Here is a 22,873-nt window from a genome sequence, read left to right on the forward strand (position 1 = left end):
ATCCAAGAACATTTAATATTTTTCCAATTGGTTAAATCTGACTTTATTTGTTTGGAAAGAGTTTTGTAGTTTTGCTCATATAGTTTCTGATTTTCCCTTGGCAGATAGATTCCTAAATATTTTATACTGTCAGTAATTATTTTAAATGGAATTTCTCTTTGTAACTCTGTTTGATTTTGTTAGTGATATATAAGAATGCTGATGACTTATGTGGGTTTATTTTGTATCCTGCAACTTTGCTAAAGGTGTGGACTATTTCTAATAGCTATTTAGTAGAATCTCTGAGATTCTCTAAGTATATCATCATATCATCAGCAAAGAGTGATTTGGTTTCCTCGTTACCTACTCTAATTCCTTTAATTTTTTTCTCAGCTCTTATTGCCAAAGCTAGCATTTCTAATACAATATTGAATAGTAATGGTGAGAGAGGACAACCTTGTTTTACTCCTGATCTTATTGGGAATGGTTCCAGTTTATCCCCATTACATATGATGCTTACTGATGGTTTTAAATAGATGCTACTGATTATTTTAAGGAAAAGACCATTTATTCCTATATTCTCCAGTGTTTTTAATAGGAATGAATGTTGGATTTTATCAAATGAAAAGCATCACTTTTTGAAAAACTTCAATGAGAGTCTCATTAGATTTTTCTATGAAAAATAAAAATCATCAAATAAATTGAAACATTATATACACAATTACATATTTTCACAAATGTATATGTATACATAATAGAATATGATACCAGGCTGTTTATCTGAAAATGGAAGCATTTTATTATAGAACCAAATGAAGTACAAAGAATTTATATAAACAGAACAATAAAATCTACTTCAAAGGGTCTTTGAGATGAAGCTAGAGAAACATCTGGAAAGTAAAGTTCTTTAAAAATAATAAGTACTTTTCAACTTGATTAAACTAGTTATCTTAATATAAAAGTTTCTATACAGGATTAAAAATAACTAGTTATTTTAAAATTAAAATTGTTGAATGATAGCTTCATTGAGACTTGGAAGAAAGAAAAGAAGGCAAAAGGCAAAGAGAATTAAGACAATTAAAAGAATGCTTCAGATAAAATCCTCAATTAAAATATTTCTTTAATAGCTATGCTTTATCATGATGTGGAGGTAATTCTTGGTATTTGAAGCAACTAGATAATAACAATGAATAGAGTGCCAGGCCTAGAATTAAGAAGATGAGTTAAAGACATACATACACTGTGTAGAGCCCTAGACAAGACACAATCTCAGTTCCCTCAAATCTTCCAGGGTTATTGTGAACATAAAATAAGATAATTTCATAGTGCCTGGCATATAGTAAGCACCATATAAATGTTATCTATTATTATTATTATTATTTTTTCAAGACTATGCCAGAGAAATGTAAGCTCCAGAAGGCCAAACACAAGATAAAAAGGCATTGATAATAGGCTGATTGATGGATAATATATCTCTAGCCTGAGAACCATCCTTGCTTGTTCAGGAAGGCTTCTTATTGGTCTGTGGTGGGCTCGTAATCTCATGGAAAGATTACTCTTTTGTTGGCAAAATTACATATTCTTGAAATTACATATCTGCATGTTAGTATAGCTAACAAAAGAAAAAGCAGGTAAATGAAGATAAAGAGGGGAGGCAGTAGGGGCAATCCAAGGTAAAACTATTATGTCTTTTACAAAGGGGAAGCAAGATTAAATGTAAAAATATTTAGTTATTGAGTTTATAACATGAAATATAGTGGTAATAGAAATAATAAAATATATTCTCACAAAATCAATAACATTTTAACAAAAATGGCAGGAAAGTTAAATGTAACAATCAATGTTAAATATAAATAGAACAATTTCTTCATAAATAGAAACAATGTTTAAGAAATCATTTAAAAAGAGAACTACATAATATTCTAATAATGTCACTAGGAAAGATGTAATAAAAAATTGTATATATATTCCAAGTGAAAGAGTTGATAAATGTATTGTGCTATAGAAAGAAAAAATAATTAAAATGTTTGTAACAGCTCTTTTTGTAGTGGCAAGGAACTGGAAATTGAATGGAGATCTATCAATTAGGAAATGGCTGAATAAATTATGGTATATGAATGTAATGGAACATTATTTTTCTATAAGAAATGATGAGCAGACAGATATCAGAAAAACCTGGAAAGATTTACATGATTTGATGCTAAGTGAAGTGAGAAGAACCAAGAGAACATCGTACACAGTAACAGCAAGATTATGTGATGATCAACTATGATGGATTTGGCTCTTCTAAATAATGCAATAATTCAAGACAATTCCAAAAGAGTTGGGATGAACAACAAGATTCACATCCAAAGAGAGAACTATGGAGCCTGAATGGAGATTGAAGCCTAGTATTTTCAACTTTTGTTTGTTTGTTTGTTTGCTTTTTCCTTCTGACTTTTCCACCCCTTTTTGATCTGATTTTTCTTTCATAACATGAGAAATATGGAAATGTTTGAAAGGATTGTACATATTTAACCTATATCAGATTGCTTACTGTCGTGGAGAAGAGAAATTTGGAACACAACGTATTACAAAAATAATCTTGAAAACTATCTTTACATGTATTTGGCAAAATAAAATACTATTGAAGAAGAAAAAAAATTTAAAAGAAAGAAAAATGTCTAAAAACTATCTGCCTAAAAATGTCAAATTCCCACTAGGATTGTATTATATAATTATGACTCATGATGTTATTATAGTTAAATATAACAATAATAATAATTAGCTTTCATATTCTGCTTTTAAAAGTTTGCTACATTGTTTATACAGAGAGACTTGCTATCACTGTAGTGTTATTTCTAAATAAAGTCACTTTCTTGATATTAATGCAAAAATATTCAATTATAAAATATTAGAAAATAAATACAACCATATGCCAAAAAAAGATCATTGTAACCAAGTACTAGTTTTTCATGATGCAATAATAATTTATTATTAGGAGAATAATAAATATAGCAAGTTATAAAAAAAATCATATATTTATATAAAAGATGCAGAAATATCTGATAAAATATAGCCCTTGATTGATCAGATGTTATAGGGGGAAAATAACATTTATTAAATATTTATTATGTTCCACGAACTGTGCTAAACACTTTAAAAATTATCTCATTCAATTTTCACAACATCCTGGGAAAGTAGGTACTATTATTATCCCCAATTAACAGTTTAAAAGGTTAAATGAGGTGCCAAGGGTCATACAGTTTATGGATGTCTAAGTCTGAAATTAAGTTTATCTTTCTAACTCTAGGCCCAATGCTTTATTTATTGTACCACAATCTCACTAATTATTAGAATCAAAGTGAATATAAATAAAATCAAATGTACATAAGAGACTGATGTTTGATAAAAACCAGTGGGGGGAAAATGAAGAAATCCTAAAGCATTATGTAAGTGTTAGTTATTATTATTTTTGTAACTTTAGTCTTAAAGTCTCTTGGTCTGAAATTCTCTCCTTATTAGTGGAGATTAATGTTCTGATCTTCTGAAAGGGAGTGGTTGGTACTGGAAAGAGCAAGAGAGCTCTCTTTAGTATTCTTCATGTCCAGTCAATGAGTCTCTTCAGTTTTTTTGTGTTCTGCAGTAGTTTTGGGTCCTTCTGGCTTTCAACTCCAAGAGTTATGGAGGATGCCTACTTCAGATTGCTGAAGGAAAAGACTCTGGGAAGAAGTCAACAGGAAAGGGGCTGGCAGTCTACTTAGTTCGCTATACTAGAGATTTTAGGGAAATTTCCCTTGGGTGAGATCTGGGACTCCCTGTCTCTATCTCTCATTCCCTAATTATTATCATTATCTAATAGATATTATCCACGTCCTTCCCTCCTTTACCCATCCTCTCAGCTACTCAGTTTGTCTTATATATCACTGGAAAAACTGAAATTATTAACCAAGAGCTTCTTCTCCTCCATCTGTCACTCAGATATTTTCTGTAATGTCCAGGCTAGCTCTCTGGAGGGTCTCAGGATGCACCTTGGTCTTTAAGTGGAGAAGTGATGAAGGCAGGAGAGCTATCAGGAGGATGGTCAAAGATAAATAACAAGAGATAGTCCAAAACCAATCAATTGTCCATTACTTCACGTGTCAGGGAATCCAATGATTCCTGCAAGTTTTAAAGTCCTGCATCGGTCTTATCAAGTCTCAGAGAATCCAATGATTCCTGAGGGTTTTGAAGTCTAACAATTTTTGATGTCCATGAGTCAAATGCCTTAACTGCCAGGTTCTTTCTGTGGTGAGCACAATCATCAATGGAACTACCCAATGTTTCTTGGGACTTCTCCTTCGTTTCAAGGGTCTGCTCCATCTCCCTCCAATGGACAAGGCGAATATGGCTTGCTGGCACCCATCTGATTCCTTCTCCACCTGTCTACAAGCAAACCCTCTCCCCGAAGCAGTTAGCCTCTGGTCCCTTCCATTCACCACTTTCTGGGTCTCTCCACATCACCTGGCGATTATCTAAAGATAGTGGAGCTGCTCGCACTGGACACTGCCCTTCCGGTGGGTTATAAAACCTGTCTGCCGGAGCCAGTGCATCTTTGTCAAAAATCAAGAAGTTAATACTATAAAGAGCTAGATTTAGAAGTTCTCTAGGGTTACCTGTGGCTCCCCCTTTCTTTTGTTTTTGGAGCAGCGTCTTAATGTCTCTGTTTCTCCTCTCTACTATTGCCTGTCCTTGAGGATTAAAGGGTATGCCAGTGGTGTGTAAAATCTTATACTGTGCACAAAAGTGTGCAAAATGTTCGGAGGTGTATGCAGGACCATTGTCTGTTTTTATTGCTTGTGGCACATCCATAATGGCAAATGCTTGTGTGAGGAATTCAGTGATCACTCGGGCTGTCTCTTTTGCTGCTGGTATGGCAAAAGTGAATCCTGAAAAGGTGTCTACCACAACATGGATAAAAGACAGACGACCAAAAGATTTATAATGGATCACATCCATTTGCAGGAGAGCCACCACAAGGCTGGTAAAGGATGGAGTCCCGAATCTTCTCTGTGTCTTGTGTCTGAGACTCTTCTGCATCTCCTCTGTGTCCTCATCTGTGAATCCCAGCCCTTAAATACAGCACCACAGCATTCTGAGCATGTGCCAACTGTTACGAGAGCCATTACATCATTACATCACACTAAGTGTGTGCTTAACTAAAGAATCATCTCATCAACCACAGAGTAAATGCTTAACTAGAAGCACCCTGCTGTCAGTGTCTTAAGTATACCTGTTCAGACTTCCAGTCCTCTGCAATTTTCCTCAACTATTTCTTCCTTCACCTATCTCAGATGAAGAGATGGCCCTTCTTACAAGTTGGGAAAGCTATCTCAATTCATTTTGATTCCATTTCATTCCGTCTTTCCCAGAGAACTGCCTACTCTATCATCTCCAATCTCCCTAATTTTATCCCTGCCCATGTCCTGGATCCTTGCTTACAAATACTCCCATATCTCCACCATCATTAAAATATCCTTACTTGATCTGACCATATACTAGTTTTTATCTTCTATCTCCTCCCTTTTAGAAGTAAACTTGAGAAAGCTATCTGCAGTCAGCATCTCTACTTCCTTTCTCTGGGCTTCTGACTTATTCAGCTAAACTACCCTCTCTAAAGTTGCCTATGACCTTCTAATTGTCCTATCTAATGACCTTTTCTTAATCCTTCTTGTCTCAGTTCTACTTCCAACTTTGTGACCCCTCTTTCGTCCCATTTTTTTCTGGATCTTCCACAGGGTCATGCCCACAAAATGTGATTGTTCCTCCAAGCTCTGTCCTGGGTCCTCCCAATTCTCTCCCCATACAATTTCACTTGGTGATATCATCAGCTGTTGTGGATTCAAAAATCATCCTGTGCACATGATTCTCAACTGTATAAATCTAGTCCAAACTTTTTTTTTTTTAAGACAAAACTTTATAACTACAAAGACTCATTTGGAATGGAATACACACACACACACACACACACACACACACACACAAAATATGTATATTTTGTATACATATATACAAAAAATATGTATATATATTTGTTTAACAATATACTACAATTTAATTGTTTTTCCAAACCAAAGTGAATACCACTATTTCAGACTAAGGCCCTTTCAAGGCAATCATATTTGTACCAATTTGTATCTGAATCTGAATGCCTTTTATACCATCTCTGACAATTGAGTATCCAACCTCATATTCAAACCTCAGGTCATAACATTCTTCATAGCCTGTACCCTTTCTATCTTTCCATCCTTCTTACATTAAACTTTCTTTCATACACTCTACAACCCAGTTTGCTATTTTCTCTTTTTAGTCTCTTAGCTATGTCCAACATATTGAATGCTTTCCTTCCCTGCCTCCCCTTTCTGGTGCCCTTGGCTTCCATCAGTACTCGGTTCAAACTTTCTACAAGAGGCTTTTCCCAGTTTGCCCCCATCTAGAGCCTTCCTTCCAAAATTACTTAACATTTACACTGCATCTATCTTGTATGTACATAGTTTTTTGCATGTTGTTTCTCTTATTAGAATGTGATTTCCTTGAGTGCTTAACACAGGGCCTGGCACATATTTAGCAGTTAATAAATGCATATTGATTGACAGAGCTCTCTTTTGAATTCTCAATTTATATTGTGAATATAATTAAAGCATACTTTCCAAGCTTTCTTAATCCTTTTTTTATTATGAAACGTTCTTGCTCAGTTTTTTTTTAATTCACTTGATTTTTCTTTTTATCAGTTGAATAGAATTGGCTCTATTATTCATTTCTATAGTTTTCCCACCAAATTTTATCCATTTCTCCTCTTTTGTAATAATTATCCTTCTATACTTGTTTTAGGAGAGTTGACTAATTTTCTATCTTTTAAAAAATTAAGTCTGTTTTTAATTGTGCTGAGATATTTTTCTTCACATTCCTATTATTTCCCAATAAACAATGTCAATTCCCTTGTAAAAAGGAAATATAATGAATTGAATTAAACAAAATTCGTCATCTTTGACAAGATATACATTATTCTCCCTTATTGTCTTTCATTTCTTTGCAAGAAGAGGATAAGTATATTTCACTACACTCCTTTTAAGTCAATTGATCTTGTATTTCTTGAAATTGATTTCAATGCTATTTTCTTTTACACTTTTGGGATTTTTGTTGAGTCATTTAAGCCATCTGACTTTCATGAACCCATTTTGGGATTTTCTGGGCAAAGATACTGGAGTACTTTTTCATCTCCTTCACCAGTTTATTTTACAGATGAGGAACTGAGACAAAAAGAGGTAGGTGACTTGCCTAAAGTAGGAAGTGTCTAAGGCTATATTTGAACTCAGGTCCTCCTGATTGTGGCACTAGTGGGTGCATTATCCATTGCATCAACTAAATTGCACAGATTTTTCTCTTGTTTCTATCAGGTCATATGAGTCTTTTAAAAATTTTCTCTATATTCTTCATATTTTTTATGTTGTGTAAATATTCCATTGCATTCATATACTACAGAGAGTCGCCGTTTCTAAAATTTATGGACATTCATAACAATTCCAGTGTTTTCCTCCCTCAAAATGCTGCTATAAGCATTTTTGCATTTATGGGACCTTTCTCTGTCTTTTATTTCCCTGGCGTATACTCCCAGTATTGTGATTCAGTGACAGAGTATGAACTGTATGCATATATATGTAAGAGTATGTAGTGATTGCTCTAGTCAAGTTCCATTTTTTTTTTTTTATTCAGACCATATAGACCAAATCACAGGTCTAAAGGTGACTTCTCAATTTTTCCAACTTTTACAATTTTATCTTCATATATAAAATGATTTGCCAACCTTCAAGTGCTACATAAACTAGCTACTTTGCCAATCTCATGGGTATAAAGTTACAGATTACTATAGAATTTATTTTATTTCTCATATTCATGATTTGGAAGCATTCTATAATAAAGGGGGAATGAATTTTTAAAAAAAACTAGTTTATCAATGAGTTAGAATATTATTATATTCTTAAAATGACAAATGTTAAAATTACAAGGTATGGAAAATTTTTTTAATACAGCAATGTAAAGAAAACAATTAGAAGAATGATATCTACATTCCATGACTGTATAAAAAATAACATTAGCAACAAAAATTTATTTGTACATAGATCAAGAAATAGCTTAGAAGGTTCAGAGAATAAATTGTCAGTATTATTATTCTCCTCAAAATTTATATATTATTTTTATCAAAACATAAACTATTTTCATTTCATAATTAGAGGGAAATCTGCTTCCTCATTTTCTTTGTTTAATTCAATTCAATAAGAATTTATTAAATATCTATTAACTGTAAGGCACTATATTAGACATGAAAGATACAAAAGTCTTTGCTCTCAATAGGTTACATTTCACAGCAGAATACAAGCAGATAAACAGAGAAAAACAAGATCATTTGAGGAGGAAAGGTTTGTTGAGGTTACTTTTAAATTTATAATAGAAAATGATGAAAAACTACAATAATAAAGCCTCACTGAGGTTAATATCTACCCTCTATTGGGACTTAGAGATTCAGTAACTTTGAATGGGAGGGATATGAGGATGGTTGAAAACAAGGCCTACAAACTCACTTCCATCTCAGCTAAGAATTTAGAACAATAGGTACGCGGAATATCTTTCTCTAAATATGCAAGGGTAGACCCAATATTAACAACCAAAGTCAGTAAGCATATTCACTTTGAATGTTGTAATAGCATTAGCTGAAGTGTCATGGAGAACCATCTCCTAGATTTTAAGGAATATTCAAATCAACAAAGTTCAGAGGACAGAAAAAAATCACATTAGACTGACAACAAAGAAACCTTTAATATTAGCCTAATAAAAAATGTTGCCAAATTATTCAAACAATCCAGTCAGGAGAGAAGAGTCTGTACTTGCTGAGGAGATCGATGCAGAATAGTCTCTGGATCTTTGTATTCATTGGCTGGATTCATCACAGCTGTATATAGCTCACTATAGGCTCTGCAAACTAATTCTGTAGACTGTTTTATGATTTGCTCTCTATAAATAAACAATATATGAATAAACATTAAAACTTTTATGTAATTTTGAATCACATGCACATAATTCAGTTTAATAAAAATATTTTAAGTATCATGGGCAATAGTGAATTTATAAAACTCCAGAAAATACAAATATTCTATCATGAAACATACTCTATATTTTTATCTATGACACATTAAAGCAATTATAAATCAATGTATATTTACATATTCACAACTATAAAAGAATGGATAATTATCAGAATATATATTATACAAAATAGTACAGTGGATAGTATATAGGGTTTGGAAGGAAAAGATTTAAATTATTACAATATCCTTAACATCTGTGTAACCTTGGGCAAATCAAGTCATCTCTCTAGGCCTCAGTTTGCTAATCTATAAAGTAAGGAAGGTTAGACTACAATTGATATGATTCCAATTTTGTGGTCTTATGATCATAATATGGTATAAGCACACAGATACAGTGGTGTGGCTATCTTCACAACAGTAACTTATAATGAATCAATATTAAGATCTAACATTTCCTAAATGCCAGTGTTTTCATGAGGTAGACATATTTGCATTAGTGAATCCACAGTCAACAATGATCCGAACAGTCACAACCACTATCTGTTGCTTCTTCTGTTCCTCTCTGTAATAACTGGCTAAAATAAATTTAATATTCCTTTTAGGTTGCTATTATAGTTCTTCAAGTAGTTAAAAGTATATATTAAACTGGAAAAACTTAGATTTGTTCAAAATGCGTATCAACTCTCCCATCTTTATTAAAGATATTCCTTCTTTTCCCTTTTCCCTTATTTCTATCAATTACCATCTCCTGCCACTCGATTAATCAAGCAACAAAACAAGCTTCTAATTTCCCTAAAAATCAACCAAAGGAGTAGAGGTTGAGTATATCAACACTTTTAGTAGTCTTGTTCTGATTCCGTGGGCATATAATCCACCATTCATTATCAAAAGTACATTGTTAGGTTTTTTTTTTTTTTTTAACCTGTACCTTTTCCCTTAGAGAGTTACGCAAGTTCAAATGATCTGGATTGGGTAGCCAGAATCTTGTCCATAAGATATGAGAACCTTCATGTGTAACAATAGTCTTGAGCAAATCTTTATAGACCAAGGATGTGTTACTGATTTATTTATTATTAGTGAAAGACAAAACTTGAGTTATTTTTCTGGGTGGTAGTGCCAGATTTGAACTTTTGCCCAAGATCCAGTTATGTTCAAACCCAGTAATTTGAACATAATAGAATTAAATTAATGACACTGAGATAGAAAATTGTGATCAAACAGTAAACAAAAGCCATATAATAATAGGACTGAATTATTAATGTATTCTAATACAGGACTTGCCAGTAATTTTTTTTAAAAGAATGAATTCATTCCATAAATACCGAGATTATAACATTTAAAACAAATTTAAATTTTAATAATAGGAAATCCCCAATTAAGAATGTTCTAGAATTTTGTAAACATATTATTTGGAATACAGAGGCACAGAATGTAAAACTGGGTGGGAGTTAGTTCAAACTCTTCATGTTTCCAATAAAGAAACTGTGGCTCTCAACAGACAAATGACTTGACCATGATCATTTTTCTGTAATACCACTTTCTATGTGCCAGGTACTGTGAAAAGTGCTTTAAAAATTTTATTTTATTTAATCTTGAGAACCTGAGAGGTAAAGTTCTCCATTTTACAGATGAGGAAATTGAGGCAAACATGAGTTAAATGACTTGTTTAGAGTCACATGGCTAGTAGGTGCCTCATTTGAACTCAGGTACTCTGGATTCCAATACCAGTGCTCTATTTACTATGACATCTTATATGGCGGCTTACCAAACTAGCATATAAAAGGCTATGTTATGCAAAATACAGGTAAAAAGACATAGTAAGAAATAATCATGATTTAATATTTAACAGTTAAATAAAACAAAAATATAATAAGATTGAGTTCAGCTATATATACCGTTAAGCCTCGGTTCTTGAAGGCAATGCCATCAGAATGCATACTCTGGTAAGTAGTCTATCAAATGGGAAAAGTTTCAGATATGGCTAATTGTAAAGAGGCTCATTATTCTAAGAGGCTCACCAACAGAAATGTTATTATTTTTTTTTTGGCTACTACAATACATTAAACTGCCTGAGGCAAGTAAAATTTTCTAAAATTAATTTTCAGTGGTGTTACTTTAGCACATGTGAGTTCCCCATTAATGTGTATTAATCTATATTCTCTATCACAGCTCTCATTATGCCTCTTCCTTTTTTGACTTCTTCCATTTTATAAGATGAAATACAGATATCACAAAAAAAGATCTAGATTCAAGTTCTAAGGTTCTCATTCAACAGACTGTAGCACATTGGACACATAATACCTGTGAGCCTTAGTTTCCTCATCTGTAAAACTGTGAGGATCAAATGAACTAATATGTATGAAAATACAAAACCTGCATAAATATAATTTCTTCTTGTTTTTGATACTTAACTTTTATTTCCGGCTTCCTCTCTTCCCCAAAAAATGAGCAGAAGAAAGCCATTTAGGTTTATAGAATACTATGCCAGTCAAACCCTCTACTAGGTCAGTAAACCTATTACCATTAAAATTAAATAGAAAACCTTCTCTTTGATAGTCTTCATGGGAGGATTGTCCACTTGACTATGAAATTTTGTTTCTGATCAGGGAAGGGGAACTAGAGTAGTGAGATAAAAACAAAAGTTTAGCTTTTGATTAAAATTTCTGGTCCCACATAGTCTGAAAGGGAAGGTATGTAAGAATTAAGTAATATGGATAAGGTAACCAAAGGAAAATTTATATGAATGTATTAGGATGGTGAAAAGAAAAAAAGAAAAGAAAAGAAAAGAAAACAGAAGGGTAATAGTCACACTGTTTAAAACAAGGATGAGGAACATCCAGTCTGTAGGCTATGTGTATAAGGCCCATGAAATCATTTGGTTTGGCCCAGCCAAGGCAACCACAAGCAAGAACTAACTCCCATTGCTTGAGTTCTTTAAGTTGAAAATTTTGTGTGGTCTCCAATGATTTTATAAATATCCAAATGCCCTTGGAAGGAATAAAAATTCTCTGGTTTAGAAGGAGAGCAGTCCTATCCAATTGCTAAGTAGCAAGGAGGCTGGTATGTGCTCTTCCTGTAGCTCAGAAATCACCTAAAGTCCAGATCCTAGGAATTTCTTTCTGGGTACATCCTGGCCTGGGAAGTTTCTAAGGCTTTATATACAGATGTTGAGGCAATACTTCCTAGATAATTAGGACAGGCACCTTCTCCCACATCATCAAAACAGCACATGGAATCAACAATGTCACTAATGTATTTAAATGATACTTTTTTACTTTAAAGTATCATATGACACTTGGTTGTATGTCAGGGGCTATATATGCAAATATAGGTTAAGAAGAACTAAATTAAAGAAATATTATAAGAAATCTTTATGGAAAACCAGACTTATTTAATGGATGAGAATACAAGTGTTATTACAACATAAAAAAATTGCAATTTATAATCCTAGGCCTACATAAAATTCACCTTTGTAATATCTATAAAGGTTCAAGAAGTAACTGATATTATAAATTATTCATCATTTCTAATAAATAGAATTAGTAAAGATTCTATAGTTTTTATTGTCAGGTTATTCTCATAATTAAAATCTGATCTGACAACTAGCAGCAAACAGATGTCTTAGCTTAGTCATGTGTTTCTAAAAAGAGGGAGTACATCTGTCCTCTTGTCACCTAATGGATGGGCAGAGTAGAATACATGTTAGTTAAGTAGTTTTCCCTGAGAAGTGGTAATGATACCAACCTGCTTGTAAATCTCCTATTAGGTCACAAGCCAGAAGGCAAATATAGCTCAACACTGTATTTTTCTGCCCTGAGCACTCTGGGTCTATGCCTGGAATTTTAAATGAAGGTTGCTGTGTCTCCAATGGTGATATTTTATTCAAAAAATTTCGGTAGAAATAGCAAATGTTGGCATTTCTGTATCCTTTTTCTACTATTAAAATACTCTTTGATACTCATATTTTGTCATATGATCTCCTTACTATCCAGAAGAAGTGGCTAAAATGTCCTTATGTTATTTGGTGTAGAGCTACTGTAGTTGATTCACTGTTTGAGAAAGGGAAAAAAAAACCTTTGAAAAGGCAGATCAGTTGCTATTGCACATTAACAAAACGAAAAATTATTCAATCCACTACAAGTAAATCCCAGAATAGGGTTGGTAGATAAATTCATATATTCATGTAGTTAAAAAGACATAGTTATAAAAATGTATCAGAAAAAATATTCAGTTACATTATTAAGAAAACTGTTAAACATTTTATGCAATGATTAGTATGAAGCTGAAAGGCACATAATATTATTCATACTTAAAATATACTACACAGAAATTATTTTAAATTAATTTTTAAAGCATTGAGCTGTGATGAGAAATGAACTCTCACTTCTAGAACTAGTGTGCTTGTCATTAATCAGTACTTTTGCATTCAGTTGCCATAGCAACATGATACAATCTTTATCATTACCATAAATCTAACATTTCTAAAAATAGTTTATTTCAACATTCAGTTTCTGTGATTTGAAAAATAGAGCTTATTACAGAATCACAGTTAAGAGGGTAACTTAATGCTAATGAGAAGGAAATGAAGAAGTCAAAATTCTGGTTCAAATCTAGGCTATGTCATTTACTTTTTTGTGTCTCTGGGCCTCAGTGTTTTTCTTCATCTCTAAAATGAGAATAAGCTAAATTATATCTTAAGGTCTCTCCTAGTGCTCAATTCTATCCTCCTCAATGACCAACAACTACAATATTTTAAAATGTTTTAATATAGAGATGAGGTACAGAATGAAGGAGACAAATCTGGGAGATTTGTTTAAGATGATACTGAAGTCCCATCTAGGTAACATTCCTGATGGTTAATGCTATCTAAAATTAAGAGCCATAGGGTACTCACTACTTTATGAAGCACCCTATGAATGTTAAATGTGTTGTTTACAAAGTCTCTGGTTACAGAAGACACATTTTACTTTTTTATTGTTATAATATAAAAATGAATATTAAAATGACTATATTGGGTTAAATCAGAATTTCAGTCAATCTTTTCTTCCATCTTTTCAATGAGCAGAGTTTTTTTTTGGGAAACTTTGTCAAATGCCTTCTATGATATTAACATCAAAAGTTAAAGTCATATTCTCAACATCTCTCACTTGCCTTTATTAAAATATTGTCTATTAAACACTGAATACTAAATAATGTGAAAGAAAAGGAAGGAAAATAGAGTCCTTGATGGAATCAGGGACAAAGTTGGCATTCTGGCTTCAAATGGAGGTCTTTTTTTTCTCCCCAAATACAGGTCTTAAGAGATCTTGTCCACTCACTTAAAAGTGAGGGTATAAAACTTGTGAAAAATATAAGGATTTTGCCTGAGGATTTGGAATCACTTGTTCACTAACATTTCTCTGGATAAGCTAACTTGCTCCTCTCTATCTTTATTGGTCTTCATTGAATCTGGACTTTGCTTGCCTATCTGGATTTAAGTCAAGGATATCAAGTCAGTTTAAATCAATAATCACTAAGCACTTACTATATACCATGTCCATAAGAGGGCTTTCTCTTTTTCTATCTTTCTCTTTCTTACTGTCTCTCTCAGTTATAGAGAGCAAGAAAGGCTTCCTGCAGTAGCTAAAATTTGAGATTAGTCTTAAAGAAAAATAGGGAATTCAAAAGACAGCAAAGGTAAAGTAATACAGACCTGGATGAACAGGCATTGAAAAGATATGGTGTTGGAAGATGCGATGTGTGAAGAACAAGAAGTTCTGTGTTACTAGATTCTAGAATATGTTTAAAAAAATAAATTGTAAAAATATTAGAGAATGAAAAAGAGGCCAGATTGTGGGGGGATTTAAAATTTGATCCTAGAGTTAACTGGGAGCCACTGAAGTTGACTAAGGAAGAGAAGGACAAAGTCAGAGCTACACTTATTTTCCAGGGATTTAAGGCAGAAAGGCCAAGCAGAAGACCCTCACAGTCTGATGTGTGAGGTAATGTCTGGTCCAGCCTGGCAGAGGCCAAGATGTGATGACGGATGAAACAAAAGAACCTGCCAACAGGTTGCACAAAGGGTGACAATGAGGCTAGAAGGTAGCGTCAAGATTGTGAGTCTGAGGAACAAAAGAAGCTGGGAAGAGGGGAGTATGTGGTCTGTCCAGAACTCAGGTCCATTTTCTGCTTCCCTCCATTCTCATTACTGATACTTCTTGGTCCACTTGTTCCAAGGGTACTTAGTCTGACAGAAAGACAGAACTATACATAAAAGGATTATAGGATCTTAACTAGAAAGAACCTGAGAAGTCATCTAAATCCAATTCTCTAATTTTAAATGTGGATATATGAGTTTATAATAAGGCCATACAATCTTTTTTCTTTAATAAAGCATAGGATACTTTTTAAAGGGATAGAATGACTCTTACACAAAAAATGAGCAGAAGAAAGCCATTTAGGTTTATAGAATACTATGCCAGTCAAACCCTCTACTAGGTCAGTAAACCTATTACCATTAAAATTAAATAGAAAACCTTCTCTTTGACAGTCTTCATGGGAGGATTGTCCACTTGACTATGAAATTTTGTTTCTGATCAGGGAAGGGGAACTAGAGTAGTGAGATAAAAACAAAAGTTTAGCTTTTGATTAAAATTTCTGGTCCCACATAGTCTGAAAGGGAAGGTATGTAAGAATTAAGTAATATGGATAAGGTAACCAAAGGAAAATTTATATGAATGTATTAGGATGGTGAAAAGAAAAAAGAAAAGAAAAGAAAAGAAAAGAAAAGAAAAGAAAAGAAAAGAAAAGAAAAGAAAAGAAAAGAGAAAACAGAAGGGTAATAGTCACACTGTTTAAAACAAGGATGAGGAACATCCAGTCTGTAGGCTATGTGTATAAGACCCATGAAATCATTTGGTTTGGCCCAGCCAAGGCAACCACAAGCAAGAACTAACTCCCACTGCTTGAGTTCTTTAAGTTGAAAATTTTGTGTGGTCTCCAATGATTTTATAAATATCCAAATGCCCTTGGAAGGAATAAAAATTCTCTGGTTTAGAAGGAGAGCAGTCCTATCCAATTGCTAAGTAGCAAGGAGGCTGGTATGCTCTTCCTGTAGCTCAGAAATCACCTAAAGTCCAGATCCTAGGAATTTCTTTCTGGGTACATCCTGGCCTGGGAAGTTTCTAAGGCTTTATATACAGATGTTGAGGCAATACTTCCTAGATAATTAGGACAGGCACCTTCTCCCACATCATCAAAACAGCACATGGAATCAACAATGTCACTAATGTATTTAAATGATACTTTTTTACTTTAAAGTATCATATGACACTTGGTTGTATGTCAGGGGCTATATATGCAAATATAGGTTAAGAAGAACTAAATTAAAGAAATATTATAAGAAATCTTTATGGAAAACCAGACTTATTTAATGGATGAGAATACAAGTGTTATTACAACATAAAAAAATTACAATTTATAATCCTAGGCCTACATAAAATTCACCTTTGTAATATCTATAAAGGTTCAAGAAGTAACTGATATTATAAATTATTCATCATTTCTAATAAATAGAATTAGTAAAGATTCTATAGTTTTTATTGTCAGGTTATTCTCATAATTAAAATCTGATCTGACAACTAGCAGCAAACAGATGTCTTAGCTTAGTCATGTGTTTCTAAAAAGAGGGAGTACATCTGTCCTCTTGTCACCTAATGGATGGGCAGAGTAGAATACATGTTAGTTAAGTAGTTTTCCCTGAGAAGTGGTAATGATACCAACCTGCTTGTAAATCTCCTATTAGGTCACAAGCCAGAAGGCAAATATAGCTCAACACTGTATTTTTCTGCCCTGAGCACTCTGGGTCTATGCCTGGAATTTTAAATGAAGGTTGCTGTGTCTCCAATGGTGATATTTTATTCAAAAAGTTTCGGTAGAAATAGCAAATGTTGGCATTTCTGTATCTTTTTTCTACTATTAAAATACTCTTTGATACTCATATTTTGTCATATGATCTCCTTACTATCCAGAAGGAGTGGCTAAAATGTCCTTATGTTATTTGGTGTAGAGCTACTGTAGTTGATTCACTGTTTGAGAAAGGGAAAAAAAAACCTTTGAAAAGGCAGATCAGTTGCTATTGCACATTAACAAAACGAAAAATTATTCAATCCACTACAAGTAAATCCCAGAATAGGGTTGGTAGATAAATTCATATATTCATGTAGTTAAAAAGACATAGTTATAAAAATGTATCAGAAAAAATATTCAGTTACATTATTAAGAAAACTGTTAAACATTTTATGCAATGATTAGTATGAAGCTGAAAGGCACATAATATTATTCATACTTAAAATATACTACACAGAAATTATTTTAAATTAATTTTTAAAGCATTGAGCTGTGATGAGAAATGAACTCTCACTTCTAGAACTAGTGTGCTTGTCATTAATCAGTACTTTTGCATTCAGTTGCCATAGCAACATGATACAATCTTTATCATTACCATAAATCTAACATTTCTAAAAATAGTTTATTTCAACATTCAGTTTCTGTGATTTGAAAAATAGAGCTTATTACAGAATCACAGTTAAGAGGGTAACTTAATGCTAATGAGAAGGAAATGAAGAAGTCAAAATTCTGGTTCAAATCTAGGCTATGTCATTTACTTTTTTGTGTCTCTGGGCCTCAGTGTTTTTCTTCATCTCTAAAATGAGAATAAGCTAAATTATATCTTAAGGTCTCTCCTAGTGCTCAATTCTATCCTCCTCAATGACCAACAACTACAATATTTTAAAATGTTTTAATATAGAGATGAGGTACAGAATGAAGGAGACAAATCTGGGAGATTTGTTTAAGATGATACTGAAGTCCCATCTAGGTAACATTCCTGATGGTTAATGCTATCTAAAATTAAGAGCCATAGGGTACTCACTACTTTATGAAGCACCCTATGAATGTTAAATGTGTTGTGTACAAAGTCTCTGGTTACAGAAGACACATTTTACTTTTTTTTATTGTTATAATATAAAAATGAATATTAAAATGACTATATTGGGTTAAATCAGAATTTCAGTCAATCTTTTCTTCCATCTTTTCAATGAGCAGAGTTTTTTTTTGGGAAACTTTGTCAAATGCCTTCTATGATATTAACATCAAAAGTTAAAGTCATATTCTCAACATCTCTCACTTGCCTTTATTAAAATATTGTCTATTAAACACTGAATACTAAATAATGTGAAAGAAAAGGAAGGAAAATAGAGTCCTTGATGGAATCAGGGACAAAGTTGGCATTCTGGCTTCAAATGGAGGTCTTTTTTTTCTCCCCAAATACAGGTCTTAAGAGATCTTGTCCACTCACTTAAAAGTGAGGGTATAAAACTTGTGAAAAATATAAGGATTTTGCCTGAGGATTTGGAATCACTTGTTCACTAACATTTCTCTGGATAAGCTAACTTGCTCCTCTCTATCTTTATTGGTCTTCATTGAATCTGGACTTTGCTTGCCTATCTGGATTTAAGTCAAGGATATCAAGTCAGTTTAAATCAATAATCACTAAGCACTTACTATATACCATGTCCATAAGAGGGCTTTCTCTTTTTCTATCTTTCTCTTTCTTACTGTCTCTCTCAGTTATAGAGAGCAAGAAAGGCTTCCTGCAGTAGCTAAAATTTGAGATTAGTCTTAAAGAAAAATAGGGAATTCAAAAGACAGCAAAGGTAAAGTAATACAGACCTGGATGAACAGGCATTGAAAAGATATGGTGTTGGAAGATGCGATGTGTGAAGAACAAGAAGTTCTGTGTTACTAGATTCTAGAATATGTTTAAAAAATATAAATTGTAAAAATATTAGAGAATGAAAAAGAGGCCAGATTGTGGGGGGATTTAAAATTTGATCCTAGAGTTAACTGGGAGCCACTGAAGTTGACTAAGGAAGAGAAGGACAAAGTCAGAGCTACACTTATTTTCCAGGGATTTAAGGCAGAAAGGCCAAGCAGAAGACCCTCACAGTCTGATGTGTGAGGTAATGTCTGGTCCAGCCTGGCAGAGGCCAAGATGTGATGACGGATGAAACAAAAGAACCTGCCAACAGGTTGCACAAAGGGTGACAATGAGGCTAGAAGGTAGCGTCAAGATTGTGAGTCTGAGGAACAAAAGAAGCTGGGAAGAGGGGAGTATGTGGTCTGTCCAGAACTCAGGTCCATTTTCTGCTTCCCTCCATTCTCATTACTGATACTTCTTGGTCCACTTGTTCCAAGGGTACTTAGTCTGACAGAAAGACAGAACTATACATAAAAGGATTATAGGATCTTAACTAGAAAGAACCTGAGAAGTCATCTAAATCCAATTCTCTAATTTTAAATGTGGATATATGAGTTTATAATAAGGCCATACAATCTTTTTTCTTTAATAAAGCATAGGATACTTTTTAAAGGGATAGAATGACTCTTACACAAAGATAATGCATTAGAAGATTTGTTCATGTAATTTGCAACCTAGGACTTTCCATCTTTTTTACTTTCCTTTGCAGATTCTCTGGACAGTCTGTGCTAGTAGGGAGGTGATAAAAGAAACAGCAAAGGTAGAAAGGGAAGAAAGTTGTAAATGAATAAATTTATCTTCCCTTGAAAATGAAGAAAGTAGGTTCAATTTCTGGTGGATATAATAATGCAAGAATAGTATGAGAAAGGGAAGGCATTCTTATCATGGCAAACTGACTGAGAAAGTTTGTATTTCCTTTATATATTTAGAGGATATTAAATAACTTTTATTCTACCAAATCCTAGTAAAAAAAGTCTAGTGGATTTAGTGGATGAAGAACTGGCCACCGTGCCAGGAAGATCTAGATTCAAGCTTTGGCTCTGACACATCCTAGTTGCGACTGAACAGTCAATTATGAGTCTGTCATTGCTTGAGGCAACTTTCTAAGACTATAAATTTTAGAGAAGGTGCCTTTTAGCTTTGCTCCCTATACCAATGCAATCACAGGTCCAGAACCTTGGATTAATCCTAGTCTACCAAATTATGGAATTTTAAAAGTCATTTTTCCCTCTTTCTACAACTTTGAATCATGTCTATCCCATTTACTTGATACTGACTGCCAGGCATGGCATCAATGACAGTTATTATAGGGCAATCAAAAAAAAAAAAAAAAGAAAAAAAAGAAAAAAAAAAGAAAAGAAAAGAAAAGAAAAGAAAAAAAAAGAAAAAAAAAAAAGAAAAGAAAAGAAAATAGAAAAAAGAAAAAAAAGATAGAGGAATGATATCCCAGAAGAATTAAAACTATAGAAACACACATCATCCTGTAGACCAGCATACTCAATTTTCAAGAGTACATTTTTCCTAGATTAGGAGTAAAGAAGATCTAGATCTAAATCCTACCTTAGACACTCACTAGCTGTATAACTGGCGCTAAATTTCTCTAAAGGCTTATTTCTCTCATCCTTAAAATGGGAATGACAGTATCTGTCTTATAAGGATTGTTCTAAAGATCAAAAGAGAGAATAAGCAGAAAACACTTTGCAAATCTTAAAGCACTATATAAGTATAAAGCAATATATCTCTAGCACTTTAAGTCCATATAAATAATATATACTTGTGTGTATGTGTGTGTGTATATACACACACACAAACACACATGTATATTTAATTTCTACTTAAAATATCGTTAGAAGGAAAGGAAATAATATATGGTATATGAAAATATACATTCATTTTATCATTGAGTAAATAATTTTAAACTATTATTTATCAATTAAAATAAACTTTCTTTCCTTTTGTTTAATATACTATGCAAATAAAATACACCCTGAACTTATGAAAAGAAGGACAATTGTTTTTTCAAAGTAGGAATGTATTATTAAAATATATTATTAGAAAACAGGTGTAAAAAATTCTGATTAAAATATTTGTTTCTAAAATGTTTCCTATATCAAAATAAACCCTGAATTTCTCAATATTTTTCAAAAGTAATTATTCCAGTTTTTGTTCATTTAAGCAAAAAAGTAGAGGCCAGAGCTATTAACTAAATTTCATTTTAGAATACTTTTCCAGATGACATTTAATTTTTCTATATGAAGAAAATAGGTCATTTAAAATTTTAGAGGAATCAATACACTTTGATTTTGTTAATGAATTTTAATTTTTATTATCTATTATGATAGCAGCATTAAAATATATTAGCAAAGTATAAGTCCACAAAACTAAGAATTTCAAAATTATAAAAATATTTTATGATCATCAGAAATTATTAATTTTAACTTATGAAATGGGAAATGTAAATGTCTTCACAAAATAATAAAGGAATAATATATTTTTATAGAATACATTCACTCTAAGCTTCATTTGGCAAACTAGGCCCCCATGTGACATGCTTTTGAATCTCCTCACTAACCTCATCTGTGCCTACATTATCTTGCTTAATTTCTCTCACAAAATGTAATACTCAGAACCTAACAATCCAGGTACAGTCTGACCAATGTAAAATATTTTTCTCCGATGACAATAACTCACAGAATTTTGGCAAAGATGTAACTTTTAGAAATGCCAAAAGCCTGTCAGCATGGGAACTGTTTGGGCTTTAAGCCAATCTTAATGAGGCTCCAGAGGTTAAACAAAGAAATACAACCACTTAAAATGTCCCATACTATTACTAGTCTCTTTAATTTACATTTAAGTATTAATCATTCTAACCAGAGGAAGAATTCATTCTTTTTACTTAGGTAGCAAGACAAAAAAACTATTCTGTTGTGTGATTATAGTAATTTAACAATTATAATCACTTTAAAATAAATTTATATAAACCCAAACTCCAAATCAATAGATTTCACCAATCACAACAATCTTCTCCTGTTAAGTGTCATTTTAATAAGCCTTCAAATAATAAATCATTCAAAGAGGAAATCTAAGTATTCTAAAACATATTTGATTTTCCCCATTCCAAATCATACTACTTTGTGAATCTTCTCATATTAATACAGTCAATGTAAAACTATAAATTAATACATTCTGGCCCTCAGTTTTCAAATATGATTCTAAATCAAACAAGTAATATAGGTATTTGGTAAATATTGTTTAACTAATTTAAAACTCTGGCATCAATAGATAAACTATGGTTCTTTGTAGGTGGTGCCATGTTTTATCAGATGTAACTGGATGTAGTTAATGTATTTTGGAATCACAGAATCTTAGGGGTTAGAAAAGAGAGAGATACAATAGGTCATGTAGAATATTCACCAAGCTAACAAAAGAATACTCTGAATAGAAGGATATTCAGCCTCTGAGTATTTTCAGTTTTTAGCAACACTGCTTATCAAGTTCGCATATTTCATTGTTTCAGTGTAAGAAAATTATTCATAATGGGTTTTTGTCCTATTACTATTCTGATTATCTTTTCTGGGAATATCAGTTCCTTTTTGAAAGTGTGATTCCCAAAGATAAACACAGTAATACAGATGTTATCAATGCAAAGTACAGATGGAATAACACATATCTCCTTTAGGTGAATATTTTCAGTCTATAAAATATCTAAATCACATAATATTAAAATATTTTATAATGAGGTACTACAGTGTCTATTTAGATCCATATAACCAAAATACCATAAAAGACTATTCTAATATGAATATATGATTTACATGATTCATGTCAAAATTCATTACATTCCATTACAATCTGCTTATGCATGAGAATCTGGAACCATGGCCTTAGCAAAAATATATCTATTTATTGATCTTTCTACTTATCATCTGTCTATCTATCCATACATCCATCCATCTAACTTTCAAACAGAGAGAGTACTTGGAGTCCAACCCAA

General features: G+C 32.6%; 1 protein-coding gene across 1 annotated transcript in view; it reads right to left on the reverse strand.

The window, feature by feature from the left end:
• Positions 1-8,792: 8,792 nt before the first annotated feature.
• The window catches only part of COG6 (component of oligomeric golgi complex 6), a 116,115-nt gene continuing 102,034 nt past the window's right edge, over positions 8,793-22,873 (reverse strand). Inside the window, exon 19 of the mRNA XM_051987395.1 lies at positions 8,793-9,006. Within this exon, the coding sequence (XP_051843355.1) occupies positions 8,859-9,006 (148 nt within the window). The 3' untranslated portion in view covers positions 8,793-8,858. The remainder of the gene's footprint in view (positions 9,007-22,873) is intronic.

The sequence above is a fragment of the Antechinus flavipes genome, chromosome 3 (genome assembly GCF_016432865.1).
Source record: "Antechinus flavipes isolate AdamAnt ecotype Samford, QLD, Australia chromosome 3, AdamAnt_v2, whole genome shotgun sequence".
In the NCBI taxonomy this organism is placed as follows: domain Eukaryota; kingdom Metazoa; phylum Chordata; class Mammalia; order Dasyuromorphia; family Dasyuridae; genus Antechinus; species Antechinus flavipes.